Here is a 27,630-nt window from a genome sequence, read left to right as displayed (position 1 = left end):
CACAAAAATAATAAGAATAAAAATTAAAGTGAAAAAGAACAATTAAAGTAAAAAAGAACACTGGTTTTTTTACTTCCTGTGTCAGAGGGATCCCACAGCCCTGCTTCTCTGCAGCCTTCAGCAAAGTCTCTCTTTGCTTTTCGGAGGGAAGGCATTGTTCCCTCGGTGCAGCGTCACTCACTGAGGAGAGGAGACGCCAAAAGAAATGCTGATAATAATTACAACCGACAGCAGGAGTAAGCTGGTACTGTCCCAGGGAAACTGGACTATATGGGCACCTTGGTTAAAACTGTCCTCCATAGAACAGGTGTGACAGGCCAAGAATACTTGGACCCCCAACTCTTTTATAGAGCAGAGATTGCATGCCAGGAGAGGCAAGCTGAGAAGATCGGAGGCTACTGCCCCAGGCAGCACCAGGAATATTGACTCACAGATTTTGCCAAAGGGGAAGGGCAATCCATAAGATCAGAGAGCTCCAATGCTCTCCTCAGAGAAACTGACTTTACTTGAAACAGTGTGGCAAAGTTCAAGCCCTTGGGTACACTCAAAAGCAATGGAGATTTTAATAGAAATCAAATAAGAATAGGCCAATAGTTCCTCTTAATGAAGAGCAACAAGCTAAAAGATAGGCCAGCTAGTTTTACAGAGAGAATGAGAGAAATACATATCTAAGGAGAGACTCCTGGGATCAAAAAAGGTATTCAAACACTGGCCTCAAAAATAACACACTCCTGAATAACAAAGATATCACAAGGGGAATTAGAAAATACTTTGAAATGAATGAAAATGAAGATACAACATCCCCAAACGCATGGTATACAATGAAAGCAGACTTAATGGGAAACTTATGACTGTAAATGCCAATTATTAAAAAAAGGAGACACCTGAGCTGGACCTCAGAGGGACTGAACCTGGCCTTACGGGCTGAGAAGAAAGCCCAAGTAATTGCAGTAATGAATACTGTGGAAGAAAACCAGGTATCCGAGGAGTCTTGGAAGGTAGAGGAGGCCAGCTCTCCTGCTGTGTAGCAGCCCACTGATCCCAAATGCCCCACTGTGGGGGCCAAAGTAGGGGACAAGAATGCCACCAAGGTGATGATGAACTGGAGCTCGAGGACAGCCAGGGCTTTGGCACTGGAGGGTGGTGTGGGGAAAACTGCAGGGTTCTCCTAGTGGTTGCATTGTATCTTGGAGGGTGATGGGCCGGAGCTGAGCAGCTGAAGGCATTCGCTGGGTCATGTGGTTCAGAAACGGCAAGTTCTCAGTGGTGTGTGTTGAGAAGCTGATGCCGCTGAGCTCCTTTTGCAGTGCATTCCACCAGGCCACCTACCACAAGCAGCCTGTGTACTGCAAAGCCATTGATGAAGTCCTACAGGTGTCCAGCAGGCTTGCAGGAAGGCTGCTTCCGATGTGCCACAACAACAAGAGTGACACTGCCAAGACTGTGGAGATATAGAACAAACAGATGGTCGAATGGGCACTCGGGGGCTTCCAGCCCTCTGGCCCCAAGGGATTGGAGCCCCCAGAAGAGGAGAAGAATCCCTACAAAGAAGTTTAATAACAGACACATGTGTTGAACTCGAGGCAGCTGCCTTTGCAACACCCCCACCAGCCTAAAAGCCCTGAAAGAGCACAACTGAGAAGCCCAAGGTCAAGGAGGTTATGGATGAACGCACAAGAGAATGCACAGACATGCCGGAACATCGAGGACATTTGCATCACTTGTGGGAGTCTCAATGTCACCCTAGAACACCCTCTCTTCATCGGAGCAATGTGCCAAAATTGCAAGAACTGCTTCCTGGAGCGTGCATACCAGTACAATGACGACGGCCATCAGTCTTACTGCACCATGTGCTGTGGGAGGGCTCAAGGTGCTCCTGTGCAGGAACAATTGCTGTAGCTGCTTTTTTTTTTTTTTTTAATTCAGTTTTATTGAGCTATGTTCACATGCCATACAGTCATCCATGGTGTACAGTCGACTGTTCATGGTAGCATTGTATAGTTGTGCATTCATCACCCCAATCTATTTTTGAACATTTTCCTTTCACCAGAAAGAAAAAAAAATAAATAAATAAAAATAAAAAAAAACCACCCAAATAAAAAAACACACACACACACACACACACTGGGTGCCTTTTTTTTTTTTTTTTTGCCCCTGTTTTCTACTCATCCATCCATACACTAGACAAAGGGGAGTGTGATCCACATGGCTTTCCCAATCACATTGGCACCTCTCATAAGCTACATTGTTATACAGTCGTCTTCAAGATTCAAGGGTTCTGGGTTGTAGTTTGATAGTTTCAGGTATTTACTGCAAGCTGTTCCAAATCAGCTAATAATGTCTTATGTGAATAGCTAAGCACTTTTAGGCATGGCTGTTCCACAGACTACGTTTTATGTACTATCTTATGTGGAAATCTGCCAGAATCAGTCTGCCATTATTTTTTGTCTTTTCTCAGCCTTTTACTGTAAGATTAGGAATTTGTAAGGGCTTAGCTTCTTGAGTTTAGGGTACAGCCCGGCTAATGATATTATCTAGAAACCCACCCCCAATTCTCTATGAGAGGCAGGGTTAGGAGAAACGCTTCTGATACCACTACTTTTAAAAAAATGTTTTGTTATAAAGTAAATACAGAATCAAAAACCCATAGACAAAAGTGTATTGCTCAATAAATTATTATAAGGCAAACACTTTTGTAACAATCATCCAAGACAAGAATCAGAACTTTGCCACCCATTCCAGAAGCCCCTTCCACGTGTTCCGTTCTAGTCCTGGCCCCTTCCTTTTCCCTCATAAGAAAAACTATTACCCTGACTTTTATAGTAATGATGTCTTTGCATTTTATTTTTAGTGTATCATCCAAGTAAGCATCCCTAGATACTATAGTGTAGTGTTACCCTTAAAAATTTTTTTAAAGTCTTTTAAAAATAATTAATTTAATTTTAATTGTGGTACAATATAACATAAAAATCATTTTAACCATTTTAAGTGGACAGTTCTTTGACATTAAGTACATTTACAATACTGTGTAACTTTCACCAGTATTTCCAGACTATTTTCATCATTTCAAAGCAAAACTCATACTCATTTAGCATTAACTCCCTACTCCTCCCTCCCCCTACCACTGGTAACCACTATTCTGCTTTCTGTCTCTATGAATTTGCTTATTCTAAATATTTAACGTAAGAGAAATCATACAATATCTGTACTTTTGTATCTGACTTAATTCACTCAATGTGATGTCTTAAAGGTTCATCCATGTCGTAGCATGTACCAGCACTTCACATCTTTTTACTGCTGAATAATATTCCATAGTACGGGTATACTGCATTTTGTTTGTCCACTTATCTGTTGATGAACACTTGAGTTTTGGCTATTGTGAATAATGCTGTGATGAACATTGGTATAAAAATAATCTGAGTCCCTGCTTTTGATTCTTTTGGGAATGAACCTAGGAGTGGAATTACTGGTTCGAATGATAATTCTGTGTTTAATTTTCTGAGGAACTGCCAAACAGTTTTCCACAGCGACTGCAGCATTTTATGTTCCCACCAACAATGCACGAGGGTTCCCATTTCTCCACATCCTTATCAACACTTGTTATTTTCATTAAAAAAAAAAATAATAGCCATCCTGGTGGGTGTGAAGTGTTATTTCATTATGGTTTTGATTTGCATTTCTCTAAGGACTCATGATGTTGAACATCTTTTCTTGTGCTTATTGGCCATTTGTATATCTTCTTTGAAGAAATGTCTTTAAGTTCTTTGTTCAATTTTTTTTTTAATGTGGCCACTCAATAAATTTTTTGAGAACTGAATGTAATTGTGGGAGTCATGATTAGAATCCTGGTTGCCCCACTCCCAATTCACACTACTCTTGGACATTGTTATTATTACCCAGAGACTATTTTCTTGCCTTTAGATGTGGGAGTTTCATTTATATTATGGTTCTTCACACTTACAGAGAATATTCTTTGTCACACTCCTTTCTGTCAATAGTGTTTACACTCCTAAAATTAGGATTCTCAACATAATCGATTACTATAAAGAATAGGAGATAAAACATATAGTTATTTTTATTTAATTACAAGATCCCACTAGAAATAGACATTATTGGGCTGAACAGAGTTTTACAGAATGGTTTAATTCTTAAGAATTTTGAAAGCTGGTTAAGTGATACTTTTTTATTTTTAAGAATTACAAAAGTAATATATGAATACATCTTAATGGTTAAAAAATTCTAACACAAAAATATGTACAGTAAAAAGTGAAAGTCTTTCAAATTCCTTCTTTCCCAGTATCATTTCTTCCCCATGGGTACCACTAATAACAATTTAGTATCATCCAAATATATGGACATAGTTATTGACATAGATATAGACATTTTAGGTGACAATTTTAGTTCATTTACTAGAGAGAAAAAAGGTAAGAGCATGTGAAGCTCTAGGTTCTTCTGTCATTAAGTATAAACATATAAATCATTTAACTAGATGAGTGGACCAATACCCAGCATATTGGATGTTTATATGCTAACAATAACATTTTTATTTTGCTTTGGAACAGATCATGATGGAATGCGTTGGTGAGGTTCATAATGATTAGGAAAGAATGGGTAATTAACAGTGATTTTAATGCCAAAAAAATAGTAATACCTTTTGCTTAAGTATTTATATAAAGTCATTATTCTGTCAAGTGCTTTGCCCATTTTTTTAATTGTCTTGTCTTTTTGTTGTTGAGCTGTAGGAGTTCTTTATATATTCTGGATATTAAACCATTATCAGATATATAGTTTCCAAATATTCTTCTCCCATCCTGTAGGTTTTCTTTTCACTTTCTTGATAATGTCCGTTGATGTGCAAAAGTTTTTAATTTTGATGACGTCCACTTTATCTATTTTTTCTTTTGTTGCTTGCACTTTTGGTGTAAAGTCTAATTGTTCATTGTCCAGTATAAGGTCTTGAAGATATTTTCCTATGTTTTCTTCTAAGAGTTTTATAGTTTTAGTTTTTATGTTTAGGTTGATCCATTTTGAGTTAATTTTTTTTTCTTTCACTCTTTATAAAAAATTCCTCTTTTTAAAAAAAAATTCAGTTTTATTAAGATATATTCACATATCATACAGTCATCCGTGGTGTACAATCAGCTGTTCACAGTACCATCATATAGTTGTGCATTTATCACCCCAATCTATTTTTTGAACATTTTCCTTATACCAGAAAAAGTAAAAATAAGAATAAAAAATAAAAGTAAAAAAGAACACCCAAATCACCCCCCCCCACTCTATTTTTCATTTAGTTTTTGTCCCCATTTTTCTACTCATCCATACACTGGATAAAGGGAATATGATCCACAAGGCTTTCACAATCACACTGTCACCTCTTGTAAGCCACATTGTTATACAATTGTCTTCAAGGGTCAAGGAATACTGGGTTGCATTTGATAGTTTCAGATTTTTTCTTCTAGGTATTCCAATACATTAAAACCTGAAAAGGGTTATTTATATATTGCATAAGAGTGCCCACCCAAGTGACTTCTTGACTCCATTTGGAATCTCTCAGCCACTGAACCTTTATTTTGCATTCCCCTTTTGGTCAAGAAGATGTTCCATTTTGAATTATTTGGATATTAGTCATTATCAGATATATAGTTTCCAAATATTCTTCTCCCATTCTGTAGGTTTTCTTTTCACTTTCTTGATAATGTCCTTTGATGTGCAAAAGTTTGGAATCTCTCAGCCACTGAAACTTTATTTTGCATCCCCCTTTTGGTCAAGAAGATGTTCCATTTTGAGTTATTTGGATATTAAACCATTATCAGATATATAGTTTCCAAATATTCTTCTCCCATTCTGTAGGTTTTCTTTTCACTTTCTTGATAATATCCTTTGATGTGCAAAAGTTTTTAATTTTGATGAAGTCCACTTTATCTGTTTTTTCTTTTGTAGGGGTCCATTTTATTCTTTTGTATGTGGATATCCAGTTCTCCCAGCACCATTTGTTGAAGAAACTACTCTTTCCCCATTGAATGACTTGGCATCCTTGTAAAAAATCATTTGACCATAGGTTTTTGGGTTTATTTCTGAACTCTCAATTCGATTCCATTGGTCTGTATGTCTGTCCTTGTGCTGGTACAACATTGTTTTTATTACTGTAGCTTTATAATAAGTTTTTAAATTGTGAAATGAGTATCCTCCAATTTTGTTCTTTTTCAAGATTGTTTTGGCTCTTCAGGGCCCCTCCTGTTTCTTTTTAATAATTATAAAAAATTACGGGATCATTGCTAAAGATTCAGTAAATACAGAAAACATCAAAGAAACTGAAAGTCTCCTGTAATTTTATCTCTCAGAGATGGTCACTGTTAGCATCTTTGTCTTTATTTTTCCAGGCATTTCTCATTGAAAAAATATTCATTGTCTTTCTCTCAAATAACTGAATGAATGAATGCTTATAAACACTTAAAATAAAAACTATCATATTTTACATGCTTTTTTATGACCTGCTTTTCCACTTAAGAATATTTCATGGACATCTTCAGTAAATATAGATCTGTAGTATACTATTTTATTTCAATTCTTTATTTTGAAATAACTTTAGATTTTCAAAACAGTTACAAAAATGGTACACAGCATCCCTGTTTACCCTTCACTCAACTTCTTCTAAAGTTGACGTATTATATAACCATAGTACAATTATCTAAACCAGAAAATTAACATTGATATGATACAATTAACTAATCCACAAGTTTTATTAGAATTTTGCCATTTGTCCCACTAAAGTCCTTTTCCTGGTCCAAGATCTTATCCATGATCCCACGTTGCAGTTAATTGTCATGTTTCCTTTGTCTCTTCTAATCTGGGACAGTTTTTCAGACTGTAATTGTCTTTCATTACCCTGACATTTTAAACAGTACTCCCTAGCCAGTAATTTCATAGAATATCTCCAGTTTGGATTTGTCTGATGTTTTCTCATGATTATATTGAGGTTATCCATTTTTGGCACGAGTCCATGGAAGTGTTTTCATGACTGTCTTGGTGCATCATATAAGGAGGTACTTGATGTTGATGTTACCTGGTCAAGATATTACTGATGATGTTAAGTTTGATCATGTGGTGAAGGTAGTGAGTGTCAGTATTTTATCCACTGTAAAATTTTATTTTTTCCTCTCTAAATATTCTGTTTCTCATCATATTTTTCCTATTCATTTTAGCATCCATCAATGATAACTTGTCTTTCACAGTTATTACTGTGGTTTCTGCCACATGGGTGACTTTCTATTTCCATCTTTCCTTCTATGTATTTATTACTTAGAATTCCTCCATAAGGAAGAGCTGTCTTTTCTCTCCCATTATTTATTTATTCAACTATTTATATCATAGTATAATTTTTAACTATAAAATGTTCTATTTGTTTACATGTTCTTGTCTGTCTATATATATGTATATGTATATGCATTATAATTTATTTAAATAAACCTCCATTAATGGACACTAATTTGTATTGTAAAAACTGAAATGAATATACCTCTTTGGGAACTTGTCCTGGTATTTCCCTAGGATAAATTACCCTAAGAACAATCATTTCTGTGTCAAAAGGTACATGCTTAAAAAGTACATCTTGCTTTCTAGAAAGGTTGTTACAAATGTCACTCAAACAAGCAGCATGTGAAAGTGAATGCCTGTTTCCCCACACTATGGACAAAGTTTCGCACCAGCTTCTAATTTTTTGTTTTGGAATTGGACAGAATGTATGTAAATAACTTTTTAGAGTTGGTAGAAGTTACAGGGAGATCTTATGGTTTAACATAAAACTTTCCAATAATGAGCAGTGCCTCACAATGGAAAGGGATCTGCTATATTGAAGAGAGTTCCCCATCAGTGGAAATGTTCAAATCAAGACCTAAAAATCACTTGTTGGAGATGACAAACTCTGAGGCCCTTCTTGGTCCTGGAAATATGCAATACTTTGGTTTATGGCCATCTGTGTATGACTATGAAATCTGAGTGAACTTGGATATCTTATTTTTCAGTGGTTGAAGGCCTCTCATTGCTGGACCTGGGAGTGTCTCCATATTCTGGAGCAGTATTTCATGAAGTAAGTGTTCTTGTTTTCTTTCCTGGTTACTAAAAGTAGTTTATAGTCAACAAAGCCTAAACTCTATTTATAGTTTTGTGCAAACATTTATTTTTTTTTCCTTTAAAAAAATAATCCATTTTTTTTACCAAAGCTGTTTATAAAATTTTTAGAAAATACATAAAAATGCACAAAAGTTGAAATAAAAACCACCCAGAAATAATCAGGTTTAAATGTTGGTATCTATCCTCCCAATCTTTTCCTATCAGACGTATATGTATACATCAACATCATTGTTCCCCCAAATCAGATCAGACCATACATACCACTGTCTAACCTGCTTTTTTTCCATTTAACTTTAAATTACAAACATTTTACCATACCAGTACACTTTTTGAGTATAAGATTAATTTTAGAGTATGAAATATGGTATCAGACCACAAATTGCCTAACTAAACCCCTATGAATTCAGTCAGGGTATTTTTAGTTTTTCAGTATAACAGTGCTAGAATACCTTCATTGTCTTTGTGTAACTTCCTATAAGCGGAAGTACTAGGTCAAAAGGTACACACATTTTTTTAAAGTTATTCATATATAATACCAAACTGGACTCCAGAAAAGTTACATCAATTTACTCTCCCACCAGTAATGTCTAAGTGGGTTAATTTATTTCTCTAATTTTGAGGTAATCCGAGTTATAAAAAATGATTCTTGTCTACTGGCTTACCAACTGTATTTAGAAGCTCTAAAAATCCAAAGCCTCTTAAGCTTCCTTTTACACTACTCCTGTTAGAAGCCATGTGAGAAGTACAGAATTGCCTCTCTTCAAAAACAAAACTCTGCCAGTTGCTAATATATATCAAGGGCATGGATGTCATCAAATGTCTTCATTGCCTGGCAGCAGGTCCCAGAATCCCAGCCCCATACACTCATGTTGAGACCAAACTCCAGGCCCCCGGGAAGACAAGTGTGATCATGGCCCTTGGTGCCAGGCTGGGGGAAAATGGCAGGTGATCAGTCCTTTGTTAGATCAAGGAAGGATGGGTGGGAGGATGACAAGGCCACTGAGCTACTAGATTGGGAATTCTTAATCCTCCCTCCTCAACCCAAGATTTGTTCCAAAGCTTAGCTCCAGATGTGATTAACAAAGAAGCATGCGGGCACCAGCCATGAGCCCGGGCTGGCCACTGTGTTATTTTGTCTGGCCCAGCATGTAGGGCTTAACAGACCCTTACATGATCATGACAGAAGTTTTCTCTAAAATCCAGAAAACTATTTAACAGAGATCTGAACACTTTGAGAATGTTAGTCTTGAAATAAGTTTTCCAAATTATATCTGTTCCTGTAAATGAAATAAATTGCTATTCTTTGACCTTCTAAAATTTTGCTTCGGTATATTGGTCAATAAAATTACACTGTACATTTCCTAATTTTCTATTTGCTCCCTCCACTGAGGGAGGTAAGAATCATCCTCATTTTACAGACATCTGAGTTGTAGAGAGGTAGGAGACCTGTCAACACTCAACAGCAAGTTGGTGACAAGTTAGAAACAGATCCCAGCTTCCTGACTCCCAGATAAGACTCTCTTAACTAGACATATTCCGCTCAGAGAAATCTTGAGAGCCATAAAATCATCAAAATTGGGTCTTGACTGATGACAAATTCTATAAAGAGCTGGGGGAAATTGCATCTGGATTCATGACATTTGAAAAATTGCATTTAAATCTACCTTACCATAGCAGATTTTAAAACTAAGACACTCTCTCCTAACTCATGAAATGATTGGTGAATGTCAACTTTTAAATCTATTATTCATTCGTATTCAAATGATTAATTAGGGTCCCTTAGCACAGGGAAGTGTGAGGGAAAGGGTTATATATCAGAGTCAGAATTCCTGGGTTCTATTCGCACCCCTGCCACTGCTAGCCTGGGCAAATTACTTAATCTAATCTGCAAAATAAAGCAGCAGCACTGCATAATCTGAGAATGTCTGAGATATTCTAATCCAGACAGGCCCTTCCTGGGAACGCCCCTTGATATCTGGCATTCCAATAATGGAAGCAGAAGGATTGTGCAAACATTTAAAAAGATTTAGTTTTGAAAACTATATTTAGAAACACCTCCTTTTTTAGATGTCCTGAGAATAAGAAGGAGGTTTCACAATTGTAATGGAAATGATCTCTGGATTGTAATTTTGTTAAGGAGATGAAGCTTCTGTGGATGTTATCATTTTTAATGGCAAATAAATTTTGAAGACACTGCAGTCCACAGATAATTTATATGCTAATTGGCATGTAATATGGTTCTTTGGAACATGTTTTCCCATGAAAACTCTGACAGCATTGTTGGTTTCTTAGAAAGCCCACGGAAGCCTATTTAAAACCATAAAATTAGTTCTTAAGAGTAATAAAAACACTCTTCATTAGACCACCATCATCTCTTGCTTGGAGTACCACAACAGTTTCATAACAAATCTTTGTATATTCAGTCTTGCTCATTTACTCTTTATTCTGAAGTTAGAATCATCTTTCTAAAATGTTGATCTGACTTTGTTACTGCTTTGCTCAGTACCTTTGAATACTCACCACTGACCTCAGGATAAAATATAAAAACCTTGGAAGGGAGTACAAAGAAAGCCTTATGGACCCTGCTTACCACGTCAACCACAATTCTTTCCACTCCCCTTACCATTCTCATTGGCCATATCATTCTAAAGTAGAAGTCTTCTAATTTGACAATTTTCTTCCTAGTTTTTACAGTTACCTCCCTCATACCTACTTTGAGAACAATGTTTTTGTTCTTTATGTAAAGCATTCAACTTAGTTTTCGGAGAGATAACTGTCTTTTACATCGACTGCTGGGAACATATAGGTGTGGGCATACCAAAGAGTAGCTGACTAGCCCTGAGGACTTAGTATGCTGTGGGCCTTGGGCAGTATGTTTTCTAGACAGAGTAGGAATCCCCTGAGACAATTCTGAGATACTCTCATTGTGCTTATAGCATCATAGTCTCTATTACATATGGTTCTTTGCTCATGCTATCATCTCCTTATGGAAAACTATTCTTCCCACTTTCTGTGGTTGGTTCTACTATTCAGATCTTAGCTTAGATTTTACTCCCTCCAAGAAGCTTTCATTGCCTTAGACTAGGCTAGCTGTTCCCCTTTATCTTCCAAAGCATCTTGTGCTTATTGCCTTCATGGCTCATATCATACTCGAAATTTCCTCTGTAATTGTTTCACTCATTTTGCTATACTCTCCTCATGAGCAGATTCTTGTGAATACCTGGTGCCTAGGTCCATATCTGGCATATGTACTCCAATGATTACTTTCCTTCCTTTAGTAAAGATTTGTTAAGTACATACCAAAATACCAAATGCTAGCTACTATGTTAGAGTCTCGAATATAAAACAGGACACAGTTCCTATCCTCCTAGTGCTTATATTTCAGTGAGAGAGATAGACCATAAACTAGTGAAAAAAAGAAAAGATTTCAGAGCAAAGACTATCTCCAGGGATAAAGAAGTTAATTTCATAATGATAAAGGAGTCAATTATTAAGAGAACTTAACAATCCTAAACATTATGCACCTAATAATAGAACTTCAAAATATATGAGTAAAAATTGACAGAACTACAAAGAGAAATAGATCCACAACTACAGTCATAGATTTCTTTACTCTTCTCTCAATGATTGATAGAACAAGTAGACAGAAAATCAGTAAGTATATAGAAGACTTGAACAGCATTATCAACCAGCATGATCTAACTGACATTTACAGAACAGTCCATCCAACAACAGCAGAATACACATTCTTTTCAAGTACACACAGAAAATTTGATAACTTAGACCATATTCTGGGCTTTAAAACAATGTTCAATAATTGTGAAAGAATTCAAGTCATGCAGTATATGGTCTCTGACCAAAATTGAGTTAAATAAAAAATTAATACAGAAACATATTTGGAAAATCCCCAAATATTTGGAAATTAAATAAAACATTTCTAAGTAACGCATGAATCAAAGAAGAAATCAAAAGGGAAATTAGAAAATATTTTGAGTGGAAGGAAAATGAAAATACAACTTATAGAAATTTGTGGAATACCACTAACCCAGCACTTTGAGGGAAATTTATAGCACTAAATGCATATATTAGAAAAGAAAAAAGGTCTCAAATCAATGACTTCAGCTCCTACCTTAAGAAACTAGAAAAAAAAAAAAAAAAAGAGCAAATTAGGCTAAAAGTAAGCATAATAAAGGAAATAATAGGGTTCCAAATGGAAACAAATGAAATTGAAAACAGAACAATAGCAAAAATTAACTGAAACCAAAAGCTGGTTCTTTGGAACCAACAGTGAAATTGATAAACTTTTGGGAATGTTGGCTATGTTAATTATCTTGATGGTTTCATGGGTGTATATGTATGTCAAAATTTTTCAAATTGCACACTTTAAATATGTGCGATTTATTGTATGGTAATTATACCTCCATGAGGGTAAAGTTAAAAAATAATGTGATCTCAGTTAGTGGTAAGTACATGTAGAGGAATACAGCTGGGTGGAGCAATAAAAAGTGATTGTTATGTGTGTGGCTATTTTAGATGCTGTGTTCAGGGAAGGCTTTCTGAGGAAATGAAACTTGAATAAGATACCTAAATGAAGTGAACAAACTATAAGATGGCCCTGACTTGGGAATACCTTGACATTTGAGAGTTGCAGAAAGATGGCCAGTGAGCCTAATGCAGAATGAACAAAGGAGAGAAGGGTAGAGATGAGTTGTTGGAGGAAGTTAGGGGCCAGATTAAATAGGATTTTGTATAGACACAGGAGTTTGGGTTTTATTTTTAGTGTGATGGGAAGATGTTGGAGGCTTTTAAACAGAGATGTGATCAGATTTATAGTTTACATTTTCTAAATATTGCTGTGAACACTGTGAGGGAAATTAACCCTAGGGACAAGAGATGAAGCAGGGAGAATGATTAGGATACTGCTGCAATAGGCTAAGTAGGATGGGGTGGCTTGGAACTAGGGTGGTAACAATAAAGATTGTGAAAAGTGATTAGATTCGAATTATATTTTTAGAGGTTAACTTGTTCCTGGGTTTGATGTGAGGCATGAAGGCAGGAGGAGATTCAAGGATATGATTTCAGGATTACAGGTTTTTGGCCAAGCAGCTAAGTAAAATGATAGTGTTATTTATTGAGATGAGGCATATTAAGAGAAGAGCAGATTTTAGGAGGGTCACAAATCAAGAATTCACATTTCACCATGTTAAGTTTGAAATGCTTATAGAAATGTTGGAGGCAATTGGCTATACAAATGTAAGATTCAGGGGGAGAGGTCCAAAATAGGAGTATAAAAAATTGGGATCTGTCATCCTATAGATGGTATTTAAAGCCATGAGAGTGTGTGCGATCACCTAGTGTGATAGCCAGCCTCCAAGATGGCCCCCGAAGATTCCCACTTCCTGTTGTTCTCACTGCTGGGTAGTCCCCTCCCACATTTTATCAGCAATAGAATGTGGCAGAAATGAATGTATGTCAATTCCTAGATCAGGTTATAAAAGACTTTGTGGCTTCCATCTTAGACTTTGTCTCTCTCTCTTGGATCACCTGCTCTGGGGGAAGCCATGTCATGAGCATCCTTTGGGGAGGACTGTGTGGTGAGGAACTAAATCTTCCTGCCAGAAGCTAAATAATTGAACTTGGAAGTGATACTCAAGCCTCTTCAGAGACTGCAACCCCAGACATCAGCTTTGACTGCAACCTTGTGAGAGATCCTGAGCCAGAACCATCCATCTAAGCCATTCCTGGATTCCTGAGTCTTAGGAACTGTGTGAAATAATAAATATTTTTTGCTTACTTTTTCTAAGTTTTGGGGTAATTTGTTATAAAGAAATAGATAATAAATACACCTAGAGAGTGAATTTAGATAGAATAGAGTATTGAGACTTGGGACGCTCCGATATTTAGATGTTGTGAAGGTGAAGAGAAGCTAGCAAATAAAGCTGAGAAAGAGGAAAATCAGACCACAGTGCATGGGAGCCAAATGAAGAAAGTGCTTCAAGGAAGGAGTAAAAATCTATGGCAAACGCTGCTGCAGTTTTGGGAAAATTAGAACTGAAGATTGATGATTGATTTGCCAAAATTGAAATCTTTGGAAACTCATATATGTAAATATTAAGAGATGTGTTATAGGAATTGTCTCATAACCATGGGAATTGGCAAGTCTGAATTCTGTAGGGCAGGCAAGTTGGGAACTCTGAAGAAGGTGATGAATTTCCCAGGAGAAGTTGGCTGGCTAAAGTAGAGATGAAATTCTTCTTTTGACTGCCCTAATCTTCAGTTCTCCCTTTTAGGCCTCCAACTGATGGGGTGAGGAGACTCTGTCATTGCTGAAGGCAATCTCCTTTGTTGATTATAGATGTAATTAACCATAGATGCAATCAACTGACTAATGATTTAGATGTATCTATGAAATAGCCTTCACAGCAACAATCAGGCCAGTGCTTCCTTGACTAAACAACTGGACACCATAACCTAGCCAAGCTGACATGTGAAATTAACCATCACCCAGTATAGATGACTTTTGAAGAGTTTTGCTCTAAAAGGAGACAAAGAAATGGTATGGTAGTTGGAGGGGGATGTCTAGTGAAGATTTTTTTTAATGTATTTTTTTATTGTGAACTTTAGCATGTATACATAATAGTGATAACTTTCAAAGTACAATTTAACAAGTAGTTAGCAAGTTTCAAAGAATGTTATGGGTTACAATTCCACAATTTTAGTTATTTCCATTATTGTAAAATATATGTACAGAAAGGTGTTAACTTTCAAGTACAGCTCAACAAGCAGTTATATAGGTAATTTAAAAAAATGTTATGGGTTACAGTTCTAGTTTCAGTTCTTTCCTTATTGTGAAATATAGGATATGTACAGAAAGGTGAAAACTTAAAGAGAGAAGATAATTGAATGAGCAGTGTCCTTGAGGAGTTGAAAAGGAATGGGGAATCCAGTTCACAGGTGGAGGAATCAACTTTAAATAGGAAGAAAGGAAGTTCATTATTTTTTTTTGATAACTTATAGCATGCTTCATTTATTGTTTTGCACTATTGTCACTTATTAATGCATCCTCTACTAGCCTGTAGGCTCTTCCAAGATAGAAGATGTGACTTCTTTTAATTGCATTGGCTGCTAAGAAGCTTACAGCCCAACTGTAGCATACTTTCAGCAATGGGATTGGGTTTCCAAGATTCATATCTATCTTCATCTTATTTTCTTTCCCTAATTCTCCTTTTACACATCTTCCCTCACTTTTTCTTCTTTTTTCCTCTCTCTGTCTCTTTTTTTTTTAAATTTTATTGAGATTGTTCACATACCATACACTCATCCAAAGATCCAAAATACACAATCAGTTGCCCACGTTACCATCATACAGCTGTGCATCCATCACCACAATACATTTTTTTTTCAATTTTTAGAACATTTTCATTACTCCAGAAAAGAAATAAAGACAAGGAAACTCGAATCCTCCCATACCCCTAACCTTCCCCCCTCCATTATTGACTCATCGTATTGGTATAATACATCTGTTACTGTTGATGAAAGAATGTTAAAATACTACTAACTGTAGTACATAGTTTGCAATGGATATATTTTTCTCTATATACCCCTCTATTATTCACTTCTAGTTATAGTGTCATACATTTGTTCTATTCATGAAAGAGGTTTCTAATATTTGTACAGTTAATCACAGACATTGTCCACCACAAGATTCACTGTTTTATACAGTCCCATATTTTAACGTCCAGCTTTCCTTCTGGTGACGTACGTGACTCTGAGCTTCTCCTTTCTACCACATTCACACACCATTCACCACTGTTAGTTATTCTCACAACGTGCTACCGTTTCCTCTGTCTGTTTCCAAACACTTAAGTTCAACCTAGTTAAACATTCTGTTCATAATACGCAAGCACTCCCCATTCTTTAGCCTCGTTCTATATGCTGGTAACTTATATTTCATGTGTATGAGTTTACATATTATAATTAGTTCATATCAGTGAGACCCTGCAATATTTGTCCTTATGTGTGTGACTTATTTCACTCAATATAGTGTCCTCAAGTTTTCTTCACCAACCCTTTTTTTTTAAGGTGGTTTTGTTCACCTACCATACATTCCATCCTACATAAACAATCGATGGTTCCCCGTATAGTCATGTATTTATGTATTCACCACCATCACCACTATCTATTTAAGGACATCTCCATTTCTTCTACAAAGAAGGAGGAAGAGTCAAAGAAGGTAGAGAGACAAAAGACAAAGAAAAAAGAAAGATAAAAAGAAAAAAACACATGACAGCTAGGAAGCAACAAAAGGAAAGATAGAATTAAACTCAAGTAGAATAAAGAGTGAGACATCACCAATGCCAAGTGTCCCATACACCTCCCTTATGTCCCCCTCTTAAATGCATCTAGCTTTGATATGTTGTCTTTGTTACATTAAAGGAAGCATAATACAATGTTTCTGTTAGCTATAGTCTCTAGTTTGCATTGATTGTATTTTTTCCCCCAATACCACCCTATTTTTAACACCTCGCAGGGTTGACATTCATTTGTTCTCCCTCATATAAAACATATTTGTACATTTTATCACGATTTTTGAGCATTCTAGGTTTCACTGAGTTATATAGTCCCAGTCTTTATCTCTCCTCTTTCCTTCTGGTGTCCCACATGCTCCTAACCTTCCTTTTTCAACCATACTCATGGTCATCTTTGTTCAGTGTACTTCAATTGCTGTGCTACCATCACCCAAAATTCTGTTCCAAACCTCTCACTCCTGTCTTTTCCTATCTTTTTGTAGTGTTCCCTTTAGTATTTCCTGTAGAGAAGGTATCTTGTTCACAAACTCTGTCATTGTCTGTCTGTCAGAGAATATTTTAAATCTCCCTCATATTTGAAGGACAGTCTTGCTGGATATAGGATTCTTGGCTGGCGGTTTTTCTCTTTCAGTATCTTAAATATATCACCCCACTTCCTTCTTGCTTCCATGGTTTCTTCTGAGAAATCCACACAGTCTCATCTTTGTATGTGATGGATTGCTTTTCTCTTGCTGCTTTCAGGATTCTCTTTGTCTTTGACATTTGATAAGCTGATTATTAAGTGTCTTGGTGTAGGCCTATTCATATCTGTTCTGTTTGGGACACACTATGCTTCTTGGCTCTGTAATTTTATGTCTTTCATAAGAGATGGGAAATTTTCATTGATTATTTCCTCTATTATTGCTTCTGCCCCTTTTCCCTTCTCTTCTCCTTCTGGAACACCCACAACATATACATTCATGTGCCTCATGATGTCATTCAATTCCCTGAGACTTTGCTCATATTTTTCCATTCTTTTCCCTATCTGTTCTTTTGTGTGTAGGATTTCAGGTGGCTTGTTTTCCAGTTCCTGAGTGTTTTCTTCTGCTTTCTGAGATCTGCTGTTGTATGTTTCCATTGTGTCTTTCATTTCTTGTGTTGCGCCTTTCATTTCCATATATTCTGCCAGTTTTTTTTTTAAACTTTTGATTTCTACCTTATATTCGCCCAGTGTTTTCATTATAACCTTCATCTCTTTTGCCATATCTTCCCTAAACTTGTTGAATTGATTTAGCATTAATTGTTTCAATTCCTGTATCTCAGTTTAAGTGTAAGTTTGTTCCTTTGGCTGGACCATGTCTTCATTTTTCCTAGTGTAATTTATAGTTTTCTGTTGTCTAGACATCTGGTTTCCTTGGTTACCCCAATCAGGTTTTCCCAGACCAGAATGGGCTCAGGTCTCAGAAGGGGGAAATATTCAGTATCAGGTTTCCCTGAGGGTGTGTCTTAGAGGATTGAGACTACCCTGTGCTTTCCTGCCCAGCAAGTGGTGCCTGTCAGCCTGTAGCTCTAGACTGGTATAAGGAGGTGTGGCCTGTGGCTGTTTTCCCCTAGGCTCTGGGGTCTGGTTTTGAGTGAAAGGCCAGTAGTAGACCGGAGTACCACCTCCTTCCTCTTAGGGAAGATACACTCCCTAGGGAGTTATCATCTGCATTTAAATAGGTTCTTTTTCTTTCTGACTCTGCTATTTCCACCCTTGTCTGGGTCAGAGCACTGCGAACTGAAAATGGCTGAGGCTTTTTCCACTGAGCCACTCAGGTTGAGAGAGAGAAAAAGGGACAGAAAAAGAAACTTTGCTTTCTACCACAGAAGGTTTTGCTGTTCGGCTTGCTGTGGGGATGAGGGGGCTCTCGGCACAGTTCCACAGCTTTTACTTACAGATTTTATGCTGCAGTCTCAGGCATTCCTCCCAATCCAGGTTGGTGTACGATGCATGGACAGTCACAGTTGTTCCCCAGTAGTTATTCCAGGTTATTTGCTAGTTGTTCCTGGTTGTTTATTAGTTGTTCCAGGGGACTAACTAACTTCCACTTCTCTCTATGCCGCCATCTTGCTCCCTCCTACCTCATATTTTACAATCAGGAAATAACTGAAACTATGGTACTGTAACCCATAACATTCTTGGTGATTTCCTATATAAATACTTGTTAAATCGTAATTTGAAAGCCATTACCTTTTTGCATATATGTTATATTTTACAATAAGGAAGTAACAAACTGGAACTGTAACCCAAAACATTCTTTGAAATTTGCTCTCTAACTACTTGTTAAATTGCACTTGGAAAGTTATTACTTCTATGTAAATATGTTATATTCCACAATTAAAAACAAATGAACTGACCATACATTTTGGGCTTTTTTTTTTTTTTTTTTAACTCTCTAATTGATTCCGTTGGTCTGTATGTCTGACCTTGTGCTAGTACCACATTGTTTTTATTACTGTAGCTTTGCAATAAGTTTGAAAATAGTGACATGAGTATCTTTCAGTTTTTTACTTTTTTAAGATCGTTTTGGCTATTCAGGGCTCCTTGTCCTTCCAAATAAATTTGATATTTGGCTTTTCTATTTCTTCAAAGTAGACCATTGGAATTTTGATTGGGATTGCATTGATTCTGTAGATCAATTTGTGTAGAATTGACATCTTAACATTATGTCCATCTTCCATGGACTGTCCTTCCATTTTATTTATGTCTTCTTTGATTTCTTTTAGCAATGTTCTATAGTTTTCTGAATACAGGTTCGTTACATCCTTGGTTAAATTTATTCCTAGATAAATTTCAGTTGCTATTGTAAATGGAATTTTTTTCTTGATTTCTTCCTCAGATTGCTCATTGCTAGTGGATGAAATCATTACTGATTTTTGTGTGTTGATGTTTTATCCCACCACTTTTGAACTTGTTTATTAGCCTTAGTAGCTTTCTTTTAGATTTTTTTGGTCTTTATATATAGGATCATGTCATCTTCTTTTATGATTTGGATGCCTTTTATTTCTTTTTCTTATTTAATCGCTCGATCTAGAACTTCTAACACAATATTGACTAACAGTGGTGACAGTGGACATCCTTGTCTTGTTCCCAATCTTAGAGGGAAAATTTTCAGCCTTTCACCATTGAGTATGGTGTTAGCTGTGGGTTTTTTCATATATGCCCTTTATCATGTTGAGGAAGTCTCCTTCTATTCATACCTTTTGAAGTGTTTTTATCAAGAAAGGATGCTGGATTTTGTCAAATGCCTTTTCTGTGGCAATCAATATGATCATGTGGTTTTTCGCCTTTGATTTGTTGATGTGGTATATTACACTAGTTGATTTTCTTGTGTTGAACCACTGTTAAATACCTGGAATAAAACCCACTTGATCAACACATCTTTTATCATGCTATTATATTTGATTTGCAAGTATTTTGTTGAGAGTTTTTGTATCTACATTCATTATAGAGATTGGTCTGTAATTTTCTTTTCTTGTATTATCTTAATCTGGCTTTGATATTAGGGTGATGTTGGCTTCGTAGAATGAGTTAGGTAGTGTTCCCTACTCGTCAATTTTTTGGAAGAGCTTGAGCAGGATTTGTATTAATTCTTCTTGGAATGACTGGTCCTGGGCTCTTCTTTGTTGATAGGTTTTTAAAGACTGATTGGATCTCTACTTGTGATTGGTTTGTTGAGGTCTTCTATTTCTTCTAGAGTCAGTGTACATTGTTCAATTTGTTTCTAGGAATTTGTCCATTTCATCTAAGTTGTCTAATTTTTAGCATACGGTTGTTCATAGCATCCTCTTATCATCTTTTTATTTCTGTGGGGTCAATAGTAATGTCCCCCCTCTCATTTCTGATTTTATTTATTTGCATCCTCTTTCTTTTTTTCTTTGTCAGTCTAGCGAAGGGCTTGTCAATTTTATTGATCTCAAAGAACCAACTTTTGGTTTTGTTAATCCTCTCTATTATTTTTTGTTTTCAATTTCATTTATTTCTGCTCTAATTTTTATTATTTCTTTCTTTTTGCTTGCTTTGGGTTTAGTTTGCTGTTCTTTTTCTAGTTCCTCCAGGTGTGCAGTTAGGTCTTTGATTTTAGCTCTTTCTTCCTTCTTGATGTAGGTGTTTAGGGCTGTAAATTTCCCTATCAGCACTACCTTTGCTGCACCCCATAAGTTTTGATATGTTGTGTTCTCATTTTCATTCATCTTGAGATATCGACTGATTTCTTTGCAGTTTCTTTGACCCACTGATTGTTTAAGAATCTGTTGTTGAACCTCCATATATTTGTGAATTTCCTAGTTCTCTGCCTGTTACTGATTTTCAGTTTCGCTCCATCATGATCAGAGAAAGTGTTTCGTGTAATTTAAATCTTTTTAAATTTGTTGAGACATGTTTTGTGACCCAACATGTGGTCTATCCTTGAGAAGAATGTATATCTTGCTGTTTTGGGGTGCTATATTCTTTATATGTCTGTTAGGTCTAGTTCATTTATCATACTATTCATGTTCTCTGGAGTGGAATATTGAAGTCTCCAACTATTATTGTAGTGATCTCTTTTACTCACTTCACTTTTGCCAGTGTTTGCCTCATGTATTTTGGGGAACCCTAGTTATGTGCATAAATATTTATGATTATTTCTTCTTGGTGGATTGCTCCTTTTATTAATATGTAATGTCCTCCTTTGTTTCTTATAAAATTTTTGCATTTTTGCATGTAATTGAGAGTTTGGTGGGTAGTACTCCTGAGCCACCAGCATGGCTCACTAAAAGCAAGTCATACAATTGAATGCCAAGGATGACCCTGGATGGGATCTGAGGATGGAGGACAGGAGGCTCAAAGGGACACAGTTGAGACATAAGGAAAAGGAAATGTAGAATGTAAGCTTTGTATCATTGTTGAATCTCTTGTACTTCTTAGCTGCGCTTAATGGGATTGCATAAAAGAATGTTCTTGTTCATGGGAATTGTATATGTGAATTATAGTGTTTGTTCAAGGATGTGTGTAGCTAGCTCTCATATGCTCAGAAGACAGAGCAATAGATGATGGATGATAGATAGGGGGAGAGGGAGGGAAGGAGGGAGGGAAAGAAATAGTGGTGTGACAACGTGTTAAAGTTAGTGGATCGGGGTATCGGGGGGGGGTCATGGAATGCTGGAGTTCTGTGTATGGGGTTTGTATTGTTTTTGCAACTGTTCCTATAACTTTGGATTTATTTCAAAATAAAATGTAAAAAAAAAAGCAAGTCATATACTTCTCTTCTGGTTCTGGTGACCTGGTAGACTGGCTTGTAGCAGACCAACCTCCTGCCAAGATCCACTAACTAGAAGGCAGGATGAATTAAAAAAAAAAAATTGTTTGAAGGCAATGGAAAGTATGAAGATAGTCAGGACTTATGGAGCCAAATCCCAGAGAGAAGGAAGTGCAGTTAGACAATGGTCTGAGCTGTATTTCCCCTTGAATCATTTACCAGTTTGTAAGTGGTACAGGCTGAAACGTGGAGAAGGTGTACAGAAATTAGCTAGTAAGAGGCTAAGAAGCTAAACAGAGCCATTGGCATTCTCAGGATGCTGGGGAAAGAAAAGTTAGAGTACAGGGCCAGTCGAGGTGGCAGGGATCTGGTAAAGGCTTTGATTTCCATTTGGGACCTCTGAAGGACTATGCTCTAGGAGTAAGAGTAAACCAGACATAAACTAGTATTACAGATACTGAATCTAGCCTGTTATTAGCTCAATTCATAATTAGAATAAGGTGATCTCATTCTATTCTAACCACTTGCCAGAAGTTAAAGAAATCCTTTCTGGAAGAAAATCCAGAGCCTCTACAATTTTTGAGAAACATGGTGTCATCATTCAATCAAAAATTATGAAGCATAATAAGAGATAGAAAAAATAGCCAATAAAAACAGATCCACAGTTAATCTACATATTGGAGTTCTTGAACTTGTACTTTAAAAATAACTGATAGGATGTGAACAGATATTTGCATACCAGTGTTCATAGCAGCCTTATGCACAATTGCCAAAAATTGGAAGCTACCCAAAGTGTAGCTTTATCAGATTAATGGATAAACTGAATGCGGCATATATGTAAAATGGAATATTATTCATCTATGATAAGGAATGAAGTTCTGATACATGCCACAACATAGATGAATCTTGATGACCTCATCTTGAGTGAAATAAGCCATGCACAAAAGAATAAACATTGTATGATCTCATTTATATGAAACCAGAATATGTAAATTCATAGTCGGAAATTAGAATACAGGTTGTCAGGGATGGAGAATGGGATTTTAACACTTCATTGGTCCAGAGTTTTCTGTTTGGAGTTGCGTAGTTTGAAACTATATGTACCCCAGAAAAGATCATGTTCAGGAAAGATTGTATTCTTTTAATCCATTCCTGTGGGTGTAGACCTATTGTAGGTGGGAACTTTTGATTAGGTTATTTCGATTGAGATGTCACCCACCTCGTTCAAGGTGGGTCTTAATCCTCTTAATGGAGTCCTTTATAAGAGGATAAAGGATGCAAAGAAACATACAGAAAAAGGCCCCAGAGAAGTAAGAGAGACAGAAGCTAAAAGAGAGAAACACAGAAGTCAAGAGAGGAAGCCACTGAAGCCAGAAGCTGAAAGCAGTGAAACATGGGAAAGAAGGACTGGCAGACATCACCATGTGCCTGGCCATGTGACAGAGGAGTCCCAGATCAGCAGCAACCTTTCTTCAGAGAAGGTATCATCCTGTTAATGCCTTGAGTTGAACATTTTCACGGCCTAAGAACTGTAAATTGTGAGTTAATAAATCTCCATTGTAAAAGCCAACCCATTTCTGGTATATTGAATTCCAGCAGCTTTACCAAACAAAAACAGAAGTGAGAGAATAGTTTTGGCAATGAATAGTGGTGTTAATAGCACAACATTGTGAATGTAATTAACACCACTGAATTGTATACTTGAGAGTGGTTAAAATAGGAAATTTTATGTTATATATATACATGTATATATGTTATCAGAATTTTAAAAAATAACCCATAGAACTGTACAATACAAAGAGTGAGCCCTAATGTAAACTCTGGATTATAGTTGATATTGTAATTATAGTAATATTGGTTCATCAATTGTAGCAAATATGCTACATTAATACAAAATGTTAATAATAGGGAGAACTGTGTATGTATGGGAACTCTACTTTCTGCATGATTTTTCTGTAGACCGACAACTGCTCTAATAAAAAATAAAAAATAAAAAAACTGACAATTCAACAACAAAAAGACAACCCAATATAAAAATGAGCAAAGGACTTTGTTTTAGTTTTCTGGCTGCTGAAACAAATACTGTACAATGGGTTGGCTTAACAACAGGAATCTATTGGCTCACAGTTTCAGAGGCTTGAAGGCTTGCTTCCTCCCAGGACTGACATCCTCTGGCTGGCCAGCAGTCTTTGGGTTCGTTGACTTTTCTGTCACATGGCAGTGTACATGGCAGCATCTTCTCCTTTCTCTTCCAGGTTCCATTGACTTCCAGCTTCTGGCTGCAACTTGTGGCTTTCTTTCTTTTTGTATCCAGTTTCCTTTGTTTATAAAGATTTCAGGCATATTGAATTAAGTCCCACCCTCATTCAGTTTGGGCAGACTTTAACTAATAACATCTTCAAAGGTCATGTTTATAAATGGGTTCACACCCATAGAACCAGATGATGGGACCTGGACTTGCCTTTTGTGGGGGATGTGATTCAATCCCCGAGAGACTTGAATAGACATTTCTCCAAGTAAAATATACAAATGGACAATAAGCATGTGAAAAGGTGTACAATATCATTAGCCATCAGGGAAATACAAATCAAAATCACAATGAGATACTATATCACACCCACCAGAATGGCTTTTATTTGAAAAACAGAAAATAACAAGTGGTGGTGAGAATATGAAGAAATTGAAACTCTTGTACATTGCTGTTAGGAATGGAAAATGGTGTAGCTGCTGTGGAAAAAGTTTGCTGGTTCCTCAAAAAGTTAAGCACAGAATTTTACCATATGATCTAGCTATTCCACTTCTAGTATATACCCCAAAGAATTGAAAGCAGGGACTCAAACAGATATTTATACACTGATGTTCATAGTGGCATTATTCACAATTGCCAAAAGGTGGAAGCAGTCCAAGTGTCCATCAGCAGATGAATGGGTAAATAAAATGTGGTATATACATACAATGGAATATTGTATGCATGCTACAATATGGATGAACCTTGAAGACATCATGTTGAGTAACATAAGCCAGACACAAAAGGACAAAAACTGTATGGTCTCACTTATATGAAATAAGCAGAGTGTGCTAATTCATAAAGTCAGAAACAGAATACAGGTTACCAGGGTCCAAGTTGGGGAGAATAATGCTACAGAGTTTCTGTTGGGGTAATAAAAAAGTTTTGGCGACAGACGATGATACTGGAGTACAACTTTGTGAATTTTATTAACACCACTGAATTGTATATTTGCAAAGGGATGACGAGGGAAATTTTAGGTTGTATATAAATTATCATACACACATGGAAACATAGAACTATTCAACACAAAGAGTGAACCCTAGTGTAAACAATAGCTAAAGTTAATAGCATAATTATAATATTGCTTTGTAAATTATAACAAAAGTACCACACTAATACAAAATATTAATAATAGGGACAACTGTGTGTGTGGAAGGAGGGTATATGGGATCTCTATTTTCTGCATGATTTTTCTGTAAACCCGTAACTGCCCTAATTAAAAAAAAAAATTGCTTCGGAGGAAAACAAGAAAGGAGAGAACATCACATAGAGCAAATTTGGACAGCTAGAAAATAAATAATAAGATAGCAAACTTAAACAAAAATATAAAAGTAATTACTTTAAATATAAACGGACTAACAATCCAACTAAAAGACAATGATTGTCCAACTAAAAGACAATGGGTTAAAAAAATTATATGCTGCTTTCAAGAAGCACATCTTACATATAAGGATACAAAAAGGTAGAAAGTAAAAAGATAGAAAAAATATATTATGCAAACATTAACCCAAAGAAGCTGATGTAGGTATACTAATATTAGAGTAAGTAGACTTTGAAGCAAGAAACATTACTAGAGATGAAAGAGGATTATTTTATAATGATAAAAAAGATCAGTTAACTCAGAAGATACAGTAATTCTAAATATAAATGCATCTAACTACATAGCTTAATAATATATAGAGCAAAATTTGACATAACTAAAAGGAGAAATAGACAAATCCACAGCCATAGTGAGAGATTTTTAACACACCGCTCTCAATCACTGATAGTACAAACAGACCAAAAAATCAGTAAGGGTATAGAAGAGCTGAAGAAATAATTAACGGAATTAACCTAAATGTTATATATAGGATGCTGTACTCATAAACATTAATATGGTATAGAAGAGCTGAAGAAATCATTAACAGAATTAACCTAAATGTTATATACAGGATGCTGTACCCATAAACATTAATATGCATATCCTTTTCAAGTGAACATGGAATATTGTACCATATGATGGTCATAAAGCAAGTCACATTACATTTTTTTTAATTCAGTTTTATTGAAATATATTCACATACCATACAATCATCCATGATATACAATCACCTGTTCACAGTATGATCATACAGTTATGCATTCATCACCACAATCTATTTCTGAACATTTTCCTTACATCAGAAAGAATCAGAATAACAATAAAAAATAAAAGTAAAAAAAGAACACTCAAACCATCCCCCCCATCCCACCCTATTTGTCATTTAGTTTTTATCCCCATTTTCCTACTCATCCATCCATATGCTAGATAAAGGGAGTGTGATCCACAAGGTTTTCACAATCACACTGTCACTCCTTGTAATCTATATTATTATATAATCATCTTCAGGAGTCCAGACTACTGGGTTGGAGTTTGGTAGTTTCAGGTATTTACTTCTAGCTATTCCAATACATTAAAACCTAAGAAGTGTTATCTATATAGTGCGTAAGAATGTCCACCAGAGTGATCCCTCGACTCCATTTGAAATCTCTCAGCCACTGAAACTATTTTGTCTCATTTTGCATCCCCTTTTTGGTCAAGAAGATATTCTCAATCCCACGATGCCAGGTCCACATTCATCCCCGGGAGTCATATCCTGCGTTGCCAGGGGGATTTACACCCCTGGGAGTCGGGTCCCACATAGGGGGGACGGCAGTGAGTTCACCTGCCGAGGTGGCTCAGTTAGAGAGAGGGCCACATCTAAGCAACAAAGAGGTACTCAGGGAGAGACTCCTAGGCACAATTACATGCAAGTTTAGCCTCTCCTTTGCAGTAACAAGCTTCATAAGGGCAAGTCTCACGATCGAGGGCTTATCACATCAAACCGCCAGTCCTAAGGGTCACATTACATTTTAAATTATTGAAATCATACAGAGTATCTTTTCTTTACACAATAAAATTAAGCTAGAAACCAATTACAAAAATATAAAATGACACCCCCCCCAAGCATTTGGAAATTAGACATTGGACATTTATAGATAATCCATCAGTTAAAGAAGAAATCTCAGTGGAAAACAGAGTATAGTTTGATTTGAATGATAATGAAAAAAACAACATATAAAAACTTGTGTAATGCAGCTAAGCCATACTCAGGGGTAGATTTATTGCCTTAAATGAATATTTCAAAAAAGAAGCCTGAAAATCAGTGATTTAGGTGGTGTTGGTAAAAAAAAAAAAAAAAGCGAGAGACAGAAGGTACAGTTTACCAACATCAGGAATGATAAAGGAGATCACTATCGATCCTATAGACACTACCAAATAAGATATTATGAAACGTATGCCAATAAATTTGAAAATTTAAATAAAATGGACGGATTTCTAGAAAAATACAACTTACCTAAACTAACAAAGAAAACAGCAAACCTGAATAGTACTTTATCTACGAAGGAAATTGAATGTGTTGTTACAAATCTCTCAAAGAAAACCCAAGCCCCAGTGGCTTCACAATGAATTTTCCCAAATTTTTAAGGAAGAAATAACACCAGACTTATACAAACTCCTCAGAGAACAGAAGAATGGAAAACATTTCCCAATTCAGTTTATAAGTTCAATGATCTTGTTCCCATTATCGAGTTTCCCTTGGCTATTATATATGTCTTCTAAGTAAAGTTCACCTCATAA

General features: G+C 36.2%; 1 protein-coding gene across 3 annotated transcripts in view; it reads left to right on the top strand.

Annotated features, from left to right (window-relative positions):
* Nucleotides 1–27,630, top strand: part of PIGU (phosphatidylinositol glycan anchor biosynthesis class U) — a 105,182-nt gene that overhangs the window by 7,468 nt on the left and 70,084 nt on the right. For all 3 annotated transcript variants that reach the window (XM_037811773.1, XM_037811771.1, XM_037811772.1), the window contains exon 2: nt 8,025–8,089. In XM_037811773.1, the coding sequence (XP_037667701.1) occupies nt 8,025–8,089 (65 nt within the window). The remainder of the gene's footprint in view (nt 1–8,024; nt 8,090–27,630) is intronic.

The sequence above is a fragment of the Choloepus didactylus genome, chromosome 19 (assembly GCF_015220235.1).
Source record: "Choloepus didactylus isolate mChoDid1 chromosome 19, mChoDid1.pri, whole genome shotgun sequence".
Lineage (NCBI taxonomy): Eukaryota > Metazoa > Chordata > Mammalia > Pilosa > Megalonychidae > Choloepus > Choloepus didactylus.
This window is presented reverse-complemented; position numbering and strand designations above follow the sequence as displayed.